The sequence below is a fragment of the Haliotis rufescens genome, unplaced genomic scaffold (genome assembly GCF_023055435.1).
Source record: "Haliotis rufescens isolate VD_foot unplaced genomic scaffold, xgHalRufe1.0.p SCAF_20, whole genome shotgun sequence".
In the NCBI taxonomy this organism is placed as follows: domain Eukaryota; kingdom Metazoa; phylum Mollusca; class Gastropoda; order Lepetellida; family Haliotidae; genus Haliotis; species Haliotis rufescens.
In genome coordinates, this window is record NW_025963891.1 from 16,457,403 (window position 1) to 16,470,758 (window position 13,356).

General features: G+C 43.6%; 1 protein-coding gene across 1 annotated transcript in view; it reads right to left on the minus strand.

Moving 5' to 3' along the window:
* Window positions 1-13,356, minus strand: part of LOC124132531 (lysosomal alpha-mannosidase-like) — an 85,000-nt gene that overhangs the window by 319 nt on the left and 71,325 nt on the right. Inside the window, exons 17-25 of the mRNA XM_046496477.2 lie at window positions 12,321-12,527; window positions 10,538-10,659; window positions 9,994-10,095; window positions 7,769-7,856; window positions 6,045-6,131; window positions 4,306-4,396; window positions 3,408-3,556; window positions 2,677-2,835; window positions 336-459 (exon numbers count right to left, since the gene is read on the minus strand). Of these exons, the coding sequence (XP_046352433.2) occupies window positions 336-459; window positions 2,677-2,835; window positions 3,408-3,556; window positions 4,306-4,396; window positions 6,045-6,131; window positions 7,769-7,856; window positions 9,994-10,095; window positions 10,538-10,659; window positions 12,321-12,527 (1,129 nt within the window). The remainder of the gene's footprint in view (window positions 1-335; window positions 460-2,676; window positions 2,836-3,407; window positions 3,557-4,305; window positions 4,397-6,044; window positions 6,132-7,768; window positions 7,857-9,993; window positions 10,096-10,537; window positions 10,660-12,320; window positions 12,528-13,356) is intronic.

Below are 13,356 nucleotides of genomic sequence, written 5' to 3' on the forward strand. Positions count from 1 at the left end.
GTCGTGAAAGACCATTATATTTAAAGCCCCCTTGAAGATCCTGGTTGGAATTGGTCTTCAGCAACCCACGCTTGTCATAAAATGCAACTAACGGAATCTGGTGGTCAGGCTCGTTGACGTGGTTGCTGCCTGTCATCCTAATTGCGTAAATCGATGCTCAATATGTCAATCACTGGATTGTCTGGTCGAGACTCGATTATTTACAGACCGCCGTCATATAGCTGGAGTATTGCTGAGTGCGGCGTTAAACAAAACATGCACTACATCTAAAGGTGTTTTGATGGACTGTGAGAGCCATATCCCTTGTAACTACAACTACGACCTGTTACCATTACCTATTTCCTCCGGAGTCAGTCCAGATTCTGTTCTCCACCTCAACCTCTTCACTTTGGAAGCCATGAAGTTAGCACCAAGACTAAGCTCCTCTATTCCGACTATTTGCAAGGCACCAAACAGGTTCTGTAATAGGAAATGATGATAACAGTAACCTCGGTCATGTGGATACACCCAACAATAACATGCAGCACAGTGCGACCTTTTCACAAAACAAAGTAATTGTGCAGTCGCTCGTAGAACGCTTTTTTATGTGATTAATATACACATGCACAAAAGTTAAGCGCCACCAACCATATTTGTGAGCTGTTTTTTTGGCACTTAATGATGACTATTATAACGAGATGTACGATTGTTATAAGCCGTATATGTAAACCTCATGTGATGCAAAAGTTGTCTCAAAGCAAGTTTATCTTGTGTTCCAATAGAATATGAGCAGAATGGAATTTTACCGAAGACCAGAAATTGAAGGATTAGAAAACATTGAAAAACTTTTTTTGTCATGTAACTGTCATGATATCAGCAGACCATATCAGGTGTCAGGTGTCACATAGACACCCTAGGGAGTGCAGAGTCAATTGCAAGACAGAATCGTCAGTAACGTGTGTATGATCCACGGACATTGACCACAGCCCAACCCTACGCCTCATACTCATTACAAGTCGTTGAATGCTTCTCTGAGGCAAACGGATCCATTCTTCTTGAAGTGCGGCTTCAAGTCCAGCGAGATTTTGAACTGGGGGATCACGATGTCTGATTTTCCGGCCAAGAATGTCCCAGAGATGCTCAATCGGATTAAGATCCGGACTACAGGCCGGCCAAGGAAGAGTGGCAATAGCTTCTTGACGCAAATAAACCAAAACTGCCCGAGATCTGTGTGGTCTAGCATTGTCGTCCATGTAAACAGGTCTTGTCTGAAGAGGATGGTTGTCAAAATGAGGGACTACCACTGGACGAAGAACGGCATCTTAGTATTGTTGGCCATTCAGGTTTCCACGAATTGTCACCAGCGGAAGTTTGCAGCCGAGGGCAACACAACCCCATATTATGACAGACCCCCGCCACATGCTAAGGTCTTCTGGATGTTCCTTGGTCAAAACAAGTGTTACGTTGCCTCCAAACACGTATTCGACCATCAACAGTTCGTAGCAGCATTCGACACTCGTCAGACCAATGGATCCTTCTCCAGTTGGCCAAGTTCCATCGACTACGGGCCCGACACCATATCAGACGATTCCGCATCAGTCAGTTGAGGATGTTTTACTGGTCTTCTGGCGTTATAACCAGCCGCTCTGAGGGGACGCCTTACGGTCATCGTCAAGGGTCTCTGATGGGTAATTCACAGCAGTCTTAAATCTGTTGAAGTGGCAAATGGATTTCGTCTGACAATCCTGAAAAGACGTCTATCCTCTCTGTTAGAGGTATTTCTTGGCCTACCAGACCTATGCCTGTCATTGACATCATTGGTTTGACCATGTTTGACAATCAAACGAGTGATAACACTGTGATGACGACCCATTTGTCTTGCAATGGCCCTGCATGGCATGCCAGCATTTTTTATGCCTATCACTTGCCTTCTTTCAGCGTTCGTTAACTTTCTCCTCACCATGGCTGATTTTCAACCTCTATTGGAAGGCGAATCTCCCACAGGAGCAAAATGCAACCACGTGTCAAACTTGAATTTCACTATTTATAGGGTAGGGTAACTGCAGCAACACGTAAAGCACGCTTTCCTGGTGGTATCTAGACAAATTTGGGTTCCTGAAACTATGGAAGCCTAATTCAGTCATACATCATCATATTTCGTATTTCTGTTTCCCACACGTGAAATCAAGAGACTATGAATATGGTGGCGCTTAACTTTTGTGCATGTGTATATAAAAGGCCAACGTCGTATGCCCTCATTGACACATATACATAAAGGGACGTTTTGATGTAGAAACAAAGTAAGAAGCTGCATCGAAACGTCGCCATATGCAATAAATAAGGAGTTGCTGCCCATACAGTTGTACGTTTTCTTACTTAGGTACTGACTGTAGATCTACAAGCCTCCAGGTCTACAGTATCGGAACGTGTACATCCATCTACCTTAAGGTCTACAGTATCGGACACACTGTGTAGATCCACCTACCTCTTGACCTACAGTATCGGACCGTGTACATCCACCTACCTAAATATCAACAGTTTCGGACAGACTGTGTAGATCAACCCTACCTCTTGACCTACAGTATCGGACACTCTGTGTACATCCATCTACCTAAAAATAAACAGTATCGGACAGACTGTGTAGATCCACCTACCTAAAGGTCTACAGTTTCGGACATACTGTGTAGATCAACCTACCTCTAGGTCCACCGTGGCGGGGCGAGACAGCTCAGGATGTTCCCCCTTCTCATAGAAGTGTTCCAGTCTCAGCAGAAGAACATCCGTGTTGTTGTCCTCCACGTAGTCCAGACTCAGCACGTGCACGTTGGCGGGCAGACTTGTCCTGATCCCCGACCACTGGGTGGAGAAGGACATTGTCTGTTATTTGCCTTATATGACATCTGGTTCCAGGACCCACCAATCAACTTAAGACAGCAAACAAAGTAATGCGTAGGGGATTTGGACCTGTTGCTAATTTAAACTCTCTCGAAGGGAATTTATACCTGTAAATTGACAACTATATTTCGACTAGTGTCAGTGTCTTTTTGACCAAAAAAGGCACTTTAGTAGTTTGTTAGATACTTGGACAGTTTTCCTGATAATATTCACTAGATAATTTAAACATGTCTGAAGATGCATAGTCACATATGACCCGTGAAGATCCGGTAAAAATAGGTCTTCAGCAACCCATGAAAGGCGACAAGCATAGTCGTTAGAGGCGACTAACGTAATCGGGTGGTCAGGCTCGCTGATTTGGTTGAAGCATGTCATCGATCCCAATTGCGTGAATCGATGCTCATGATATCAATCACTGGATTGTCTGGTCCAGACTCGATTATTTACAGACCGCCGTCATATAGCTTAGTGCGGCGTAAAACAACAAACCAAACCAAAGCATAGTCACATGTAAAACTCATTGGAACACTCACGGCCATAGTCTCTGTGGTGCCCCACTTGTTTGATTTGTCCGAATCTAACGGTACAAACGACAGTGTTGGTTTGAAATGGATTTCTTGAGCTTTCTCTCGACTGAATTTAGCAGAACTTGTCTTCGTGCCAACATATAAATAATGAGTTCCTGAAAAAAGTCCGAAGGGTTATATTAATCAGAGGAAACATGTTCATTTTTGTGCGTCACAACGTTTGACATTTCCCTGACGTTGTTCATTATACCTAATGCCTCTGGTACAAATATAATGGAACGTTGATATACACATGTTATTAATACACTTAATAGGAATTGTGCAGTTTAACAAAATAAACCTGCAGAATTTAAATGGAAACATAACACCTGGGTATTAATTTGATCGAGTTATGATATTCCTTTGATATTCATTAAATCTGGAGCCGCCTCCGTTGTCTAGTGGTAGAGCGTCCGCCCGGAGAGCGGAAGGTCCGGGGTTCGATCCCCGGCCGCGTCATACCAAAAGACGTTAAAAGATCGATGGTACTTGTTGTTACCCTGTCTGGCGCTCGGCATTAAGGGACTAAAACTAGGACTTGTCGGCTCGGAGTCAGGATACTGTGTCTGAGTGGGGTATTCATGTTAAACTGCGGCATGGTATCTCAGTGAGATAGCACTATAAATCGGCATCAGTCCGGAATAGTACAAGCAGCCACACACACACGTACATGCACGTCGCTATATAAGTGCAATAATCTTGGACGCGATTTTAAACCCCATTTCATCTCACCATCTGGCAACAAAGGGCATGTGTGGAAGGCACACATTGCTACCTGATGGCGGAAGCTTACGATACTGTCATGAAACCCCTTCTTTATGTCTGCCTCCGTTTTTTTTACTCTGATCAAAAGATTCCAACTTACCCCTGTAAACGAGTCCCTGGCGATTCTTCCCCCTCTCATTGAGGGGCTCCCCGACCCCCAGACCGTCGTCAAACAACGTCCGGCGATGTACCTGCAACATGAAAGACCAATGGGCATACCGAAATGTTCTTTTGGTGGTGCCTACATCGTGATGGTATCAACCCGCTTCGTCTAGTTTTATACTCGTAACCAGTAGCCGTTAGACAAACCAGGTATAGTCAGGGATGAGTGACTTTGCTAGTTAGCCAAAGTAGGCACATGGATCAATCTATTTAACTGTGAACATGGATGTACGAAATTAAATCAAAACGACAATTTAGTTATCTATCTAAGCACTTGAAAAGAACCACACGCATAATGATGTCAACATTTATTCCAAACAGACACTTCACTGTTCACGACAAGCATAAGATTCAACATTTATTCCAAACGGACACTTCACTGTTCACGACAAGCATAAGATTCAACATTTATTCCAAACAGACACTTCACTGTTCACGACAAGAATAAGATTCAACAATTATTCCACATGGACACTTCACTGTTCGCGACAAGAATAAGATTCAACAATAATTCCACATTGACACTTCACTGTTCACGACAAGAATAAGATTCAACAATTATTCCACATGGACACTTCACTGTTCACGACAAGAATAAGATTCAACAATTATTCCACATGGACACTTCACTGTTCGTGACAAGAATAAGATTCAACAATTATTCCACATGGACACTTCAGTGTTCACAACAAGCATAAGATTCAACAATTATTCCACATGAACACTTCACTGTTCACGACGAGCATAAGATTCAACAATTATTCCACATGGACACTTCAGTGTTCACAACAAGCATAAGATTCAACTGTAGTTTCAAGTATTTCAGGTACAAAAGTATCATTAAAAGAGAAATAGATTTTCCTAACACCAGTGTGCCAATATCATATTAATTAATAAATATATTTCATTTACTCCTTCTTGTGTTGTTACTGCACAAAATGTAAATTATATATTTTTGTTTGTGCAGGTAATAACAGTTATCTTATCCATCCATGCACTCTAATTTCTGGGGCGGTCGGGTAGCCTAGTGCGTGGTTAAAGCGTTCGCTCGTCACGCCGAAGACCTGGGTTCGATTCCCGACATGGGTACATTGTGTGAAGCCCATTTCTGGTACGTGTCCCTCGCCGTGATATTGCTGGAATATTGCTAAAAGCGGCGTAAAACCGTACTCACTCACTCACTCTTATTTCTTATCATTTATAATTATCACAATCCTCTTTCCAGTACCCCTTTTTCCACTTTTAGTAGTTATAACTTATTTACCTACCTACACAGTATTACGCATGCTCATGCGCATGCTCATTGGTCTGTTTTTGCTATTTAAAGAATTGATCACATGACCTCTGCCTTGTTCAATTTTTGCCCAGTGTGTAGCCAGCAGGATGTACAATACGCTGGCCTCGCTGTAAACTTAGCGCCGTTACGTATTGTGAGGTCTGTATTTGAAACACCCCAAACGAATCGTGAAAGCGCCAACGAGGTAAAGCTTAATTAGCACGGCCCTTTGCGTGCAAATTGATTGGTTATTATCACTATCCGGGTACAGAAAAAAACGCGATCGTTTCATTAGTCGTGGGTAAACCTGTGTCGTATATATAATACCAGTATGGATTCCCTGTATGTCAAGCGTAAAGCTAGTAAGAGAAAGTAACCTTGATGAAACCCTCAACACTCACCATCAGTTCCATCTCGCCGTCGTGGATGCTGCCGCCACCTTGACACCGGTCTGTCAACAACGTCACCTGGATGTCACGGTCAGTGTCCTAGACAGAGAAGAACATATGTCAGCTTTTAGTGTATGTCTTACCTCGGTATTCATAACGACAGTAGCACTAAGTGCCGCAATCCAAGTGGCATCCTTATCTTATGTAGATCAAAGTTTGTCAAGTCCACAAATCCCATAGGGACCTGTTCGGGCTAAATCCATTCCCAGGACCACGATACCACCTATCTGGGGGACACAAGAGTTGCTGGACATGGTCAGTAGTTGGATAGCGAGGTGAGGTGGGGTGAAATTGTGGTTTTGCGTGACGTACATGATAAAAGCACGGATATAGCGCTGCGTGTACTTGTGTTTGTCCATGTGCGTGCGCGCGCGACTATACTAGTCCGGAATTATGCTAGCCTATACATTATAGATGACTTTAACATGAATACCCCTCTCAGACAAAGATGTCTGACTCCGAGGCGACAGTCCTTATTTTATCCCCTCGAACCCTCCCCAATACACAGTACCATCTGTTAAAGGGGGCACGGGTGGCCCAGTCGTCTAAGGCGCCGCGATTCGCTGTGCAGAGTTGCGTCCCTTGGGCACGCCAGAAACCTATGATTGTGGGTTGGAATCCCGGTTCGTCCCGATTATGTTTCAAGGTTTGTCAGCACCATACCCGTGCTCTTGGGGTTTTCACCGAAGTGGTAAACGTCTGAGACCTGCATCACTTCGGGCTTTCCTCCCACATTTAGCTGACACACCGCGATATAACTGGAATTCTGTTAAAAGCGGCATTAAACCCAACTCACTCACTCACTAAACTACTTTAAGTCTTTTGGTATGTCGCGGCCGGTGATTGTCACCCCGGACCTTCCGTTCTCCGGGCGAGTGTTGTATCAACTCGAGGCCTTAAGTGCAATAAAACATCTTGAAAACCAGCAACCCTAATCAAGACGATTCTTGAATTCGAACCAACGACCTTCGGATCCTGATACGCCACGGGGACGTAACTCTGCACAACGAATAGTTGTGTCTCAATCTAATCTGTTAATCTGGGTCTGAACAGTTGAAGGGTAGTTTATTTATGGAAGGCGAGACTAAAGTTACTCGGGTTTTGGGGTGTGGCTGCACACTCCGTCGCAGTGGTGACTCAGCATAACACCACTGCCACAGGCTAATTTGCATATCACGTGACCGGACTTTTCTCTTGTTTGTAAACAAACGCGCTTTTTCAGAAATCAGTATAAATCGGACTAATGCAAGTAGTTGGGGGCGCTTTACATATTGTTTTGCATAATTATACAGATATGCTACTACAACTGCGACAGAGAGTTGCATGGCAATATATATTTATACATCAAAGTGACCGTATCGCTAGCTCTCCGTTGAGCTTCGCTGACAGCACGTGGAGCCGTACAACCAATGTAAACAAAGGATAACTACGCAAAAACAAGTAGATGTTCGCGTATAAGGATACTTTCTTAATGAACCGTAACCATTCTTTGACATTTGTTTATGAAAATATGTAGACTTGTCAAACATGAAACGGATGAAAAGCATATGCAATATCCTGAATGGACTGTGAAAGATGTGACGAATCGTCACATGGCGCTGGCCTGTGGCAGAGGTATTATGCTGGCTGGCTGCCGGCCGCATGGATAGGGTAGGAGAGTGGTGTGGCTGATGTACCTGTATAAACATCTTGCTTGTTACAGGGTAGTAGTTCCCAGCTACACGGTCGTTCACCTCCAGCTTCCACGTCTCCCGATAGTCTCGTCTAGTCAACGGGGAAATAGTATGTGAGTCTCAAACAACATGTACACAATAGGTGAGGTGAAATTAGGTTTAACGTCGCGTCCAAGATTATTGCACTTATATAGCGACGCGCATGCACGTGGTTGTGTGTGACTGCTTGTACTAGTCCGGACTAATGCCGGTTTTATAGTGTTAGCCACTGATCATGAGATACCATGTCGCAGTTTAACATGAATAACCCACTCAGACACAGTATACTGACTCCGAGCGGACCAATCCTTGGTTTAGTCCCTCAATGCCGTGCGCCAGGCAGGGTAACAACAAGTACCATATTTTAACGTCTTTTGGGATACGATGTGTTTCTTTTGGGGTCGAGCCCGGACCTCCCGCTCTCCGGGCAGACGCTCTACCACTAGACCACGGAGGCGGTCTGAACACAATACGTATAATGGGGGGTACTGAGATACCATTGACTTACAATAACGTGTGTGGCTGCTAGTACTAAACCGGACTGATATCGGTTTTATAACGTTAGCCTACTGAGATACCATGACGCATATTAACATGGATACCAACACAATATACTGACTCTGAGCCGGGCAGTCCTTGTTATATCTGCTTGATGCCGAGTGCCAGGCAGGGTAACAACAAGTGCACACTTTAGATGTCTTTTGGTATGACGCGGCCAGGGGATTGAACCATTGACCTTCAGCTATCCGGCAAACGCTCTATCCACTACACCATGGGAGCGGTTTGCACACGATAGCATGTAGGGGAATGACTGTGGTGTTGACACCCACTGACCACCAGGTGTCCTGGGCCCCTTTCCACAAAGCGATCTTAGCGCTAAGACTGTCGTAAGTCTAGTATGTTAAAGTATGGGAGTGACGATCGTCTTACCGCTACGATCGCTTTGTGGAACGGGACCCCGTTCCTAGCCTCATTCAGGGTGACTGAGTTTGGCGCAATAGAAAAAAACAACAAAATATTTTTATTTTAGTGCTCGATCACATTCCACGACAGGGAGATTATATGTTGCAGAGGGTAATTCCCCTTATTTGCGAATTGACACCTTAAGTGATTTCTTTAAGCCCCGAGAACAATGTGATGTGTGACAAGGTCTTTAAAGACAAGATTGCCATTCCACCCACAACACACACAGACACATTGCTTCAACTGAAACACATCGTATCTTTGTTTTGCTTTCTGATGTCAAAAATATTTTCAATTTATAGATATTAAACAAATCTGTAAAAGAACAGTAGAAATGCTGTCTCTTTTGACTATATGATAAATGTCATTGTTGCCGATATGCCGGCCGCAAACAAGGTACTAGCAGTCTTCACCCTCAAATAAGTATAATTGCGTACATAATAATATCATTATTGTATCATATAATTTTTTTTACCCACCAATCGACAGAAATAAGTAAGGTCAGTTGGAAAAATACTTTCAAGAACGACTTTCTTCATCCCTTACTAGCGCCTATTCCTTAACTTTTTAATACTGCAAGCATCGTTAAACATAGTTACAGGAAACTATAAAGGATTGCTTTTTTAATTTTTAGATTTGTATTAGTAATATTACATTTGTTTACTCGAGATCCGCACAGTCATTCAGTGTAGTCTAAAGCATACGCCACTTTGCACAGTAATTCAGTTACATCACGACGTAGATTAATATTAGGTGAGGTGAAATTGGGTTTAACGTCGCGTCCAAGATTATTGCACTTATATAGCGACGTGCATGCACGTGTGTGTCTGCTTGTACTAGTCCGGACTTATGCCTATTTATAGTGCTAGCACACTGAGATTCCATGCCGCAGTTTAACATGAATACCCCACTCAGACACAGTATACTGACTCCGAGCCGACCAGTCCTTGTTTTAGCCCCTTAATGCCGAGCGCCAGACAGGGTAACAACATGTACCATATTTTAACGTTTTTGGTATGACGCGGCCGGGGATCGAACCCCGGACCACTAGGCCACGGAGGCGGTCTTAGATTTATATTAGAGTAGAGCCCAAAGGCGAAGCTGGGAGACCGCGGGTGTGATCGGACAGCACCAGGATCGAGATTGGGTGAATCTCTGGTTTAACCAGTGGATGTATTAACTAATGGCTTAATTGTGTTTATAAACAGCAAGGTACATGGACTCACTTCCTTTTGAGAGTTTCTCGACCATTTGAGTCAGTGTAGAATTCGCCATTCGTTTGTAAGTCTGTCTTGAATAGAGATACTACTTCTTTTCCAACATGGTCTCTGAAAGAAATCAAATAGATAAAAAAAACAATGACACACTTACTAGGATTGACTATCCCTATATAGCGTACACTATCCCTAGATAGTGCATACAGCCTGAAGACAATATCTAGCAGCAATGACTTTTTACAGATGTGTTAATGAGATTTTGTGTATTTCTATCCATGAGCCAAATACATGTCATATCGTTGACTCTGTTCACGAATGTATTTATATATATTTAAAAATAAGGTCATAAGCTTGGAACTTTCTATGCCAAATGATTTTTGTTTTTTTTTCTATTCAAATACAATCATTCGTTCAACAAACTTGAAAATGTTCCAATTCTACCTTTATTGTGGCTACTGAACCGTGGAATTATAGCGATATAACATTAATTGCTGGACAACTGTGTTAGTACAACAAGGCAACAGCTGTATCAGTGATCCAGAATCTGACGTACATCTCGACGGGGATAGGGCCGACAGTCCACTCCAACACCAGGTAGTCAGCATCGTCGTAAAGCCGGACGACTTGTGACACGTACTCGTTGAACCTTTGGTGAACCTCCACCGACTCGGAACCCTGGGGTCAGAAGACACAGCACACTGTGATTGATGTGAACATATATTCAGAAAATATGGCAAACATCCAAAGTCAGTAATGATAATTCGTCAAACAGCAATTTTCTTGCAAATCGATATTGCAGAGCGATTCTGTAAAGGGATAGGCAAGTGACACTTCGTCTATCCCAACGAAACGTTTTAATCGACCGTATGAACGAACCATGGTTATGGAGAACTGCCTATTTGTATATATTTGTTTGTCTGTTGTTTAACGCCGAGTCTGGACCAGACAATCCAGTGAGTGATATTATGAGCATCGATCCACACAATTGGGATACGATGACATGCGTCAACCAAGTCAGCGAGCCTGACCACCCGACCCCGTAAGTCGCCTCTTACGACAAGCATAGTCGCCTTTTGAAATGAAATGTTTGTTGCGTAGGAATTGCAAGATGTAGCCTTGAAACATGTTATCCAGAAATGTCATGGAATCATATTCTACCATCTTAAAAGTGCTAATAAAACACTTTATGTAGATGTACCCAACAGTTATCTCTGTAAGACGTACAGACAGGGTCCGGATTACCGAGGTTATTCTTTATGTGGATCCAACTCGTAGGTCAGAGATTCACCTGTGGCTATCTTTCTGTAGAATATTGCATACTGCAGGGGTAATAGGGAAGTGGGTTAGTAGGGAAGCAATCTCATTAAAATCAGATCTTAGTTCTCGCTATCGCTAAACAAAGATCTGAGGACATCCCATTACGGGTCACGTCAGACCGACCTTGCGCGAATTTTGACCGACCAATGGAAGGACTGACAAGAAGTCGACATTAACCAATCAGAAGGCAGCTTTCTCGTGCTTTACGGCACTGATTTCAAATTGGCGACTTCGCTTCTAAACATATTTTGACAAATTCTCGATTAAAAATGTGAAACCTGTACAAAAGAACATTCTGGAATGGCAAATATATGGTCTAGATTGTATGGATTCAGTCGTTAAACCCGTAACTATCGTCCGGAATACCCCGTGTTAAATTTTTCGAGATTGCATGACTAGAAATCACATTCCGACTGTCACTTTCATGATCTGGTAAGCGACGGTCTGATTGGTCTGATGAAAGGTCGTTCTGACGTGATCCCTAATGGGATGCCCTCAGATCTTTGTTTAGCGGTAGCGAGAGCTAAGATCTGATTTTAATGAGATTGGTAGGGAAGTGATTACCCTAGGGCTCGACCCCACCTCAGCGTTCCTCGCCACAGAGGTAAGTGTATTGATTCAATCAAATATCCATCCCAAAACAATTGTAAAAGCAGACAGCTGTCATTGAAACTTTCCTCCAGATCATAAATATGTTTACCCCCGCATACTATCTCCTGCACAATCCCCACCCATCTCATCTCACTCGTGAAGATCCGGGTTAGAAAAGGTCTTCAGCAACCCACGCTTACCGCAAAAAGTGACTATGCTTGTCGTAAGAGGCGACTCACGGGATTTGGTGGTCAGGCTCGCTGACTTGGTTGATGCATGTCATCGTATACCAATTGCGTGGATTGTCTGGTCCAGACTAGATTATTTTACAGACCGCCGTCATATAGCTGGAATATTGCTGAGTGCGGCGTTAAACAACAAACAAACAAACGCTGTAACCGGTCTTACACAGCCGTGTTTGTACTTACCTTGAAGATCTTCACAACAACCGGCTGTTCTGTTACAATGGGTTTGACGTCATCAGACCTTGGGGCGAAAATATATGCCCCGGATGCACGTGGAGCGACTCGACTCTCATAGTAACCGTATTCTTGTTTGAGTTGGAGTTCAAGGTCAAGGTCAAGATTCTTTATATGAGATATCAGGCCGTCATGGTCGATGGTCACTTTGAGATGCTACAGAAGGAAAATATGTCCATCAAATAGTGCTTCGAAACGCAAGCTTCAACATGACGTCACAAACGCAAGCAGGACAGTATAAACATATAGCTTCTACAGACAGACTTTTGTATAAGTGGCCCCATCCAACCACGAGAATCGGTGGGGCAGCCTAGTGGTTAAAGCGTTCGCTCATCACGCCGAAGACCTGGGGTTCGATTCCCCACATGGGTACAATGTGTGAAGCCCATTTCTGGTGTCCCCGGCCGTGATACTGCTGGAATATTGCAAAAAGCGGCGTAAGACCATACTCACTCACCTCAACATGGCGTATAAACATGACAGAAACAATTATCACAAATGCTCGCAATTACAGCATATACACGCACAAAATATACATTGCTTAGTTGCTTTGCTAAATCCTCTAAGTCGTGTACAATTTGGGATTACTATCGATATTTACCATGCTGTTAAAAACCTCAGGCAGTCAACTTTTTCCCTTTACATTAAAAGATTATTGGGGGCACGGGTGGCCCAGTCGTCTAAGGCGCCGCGATTCGCTGTGCAGAGTTGCGTCCCTTGGGCGCGCCAGAAACCTATGATTGGAATCCCGGTTCGCCCCGATTATGTTTCTAGGTTTGTCAGCACCATACCCGTACTCGTGGGTTTCATCGAAGTGGTAAACGTCTCAGACCTGCATCACTGGGGCTTTCCTCCCACATTAAGCTGACACGCCGTGATATAACTGGAATACTGTTAAAAGCGGCGTTTAACCCAACTCCCTCACACTCTAAAAGATTACTGTCGAGACTGGCCTTGTTTTCGATAACCATACAGTCATGTATGT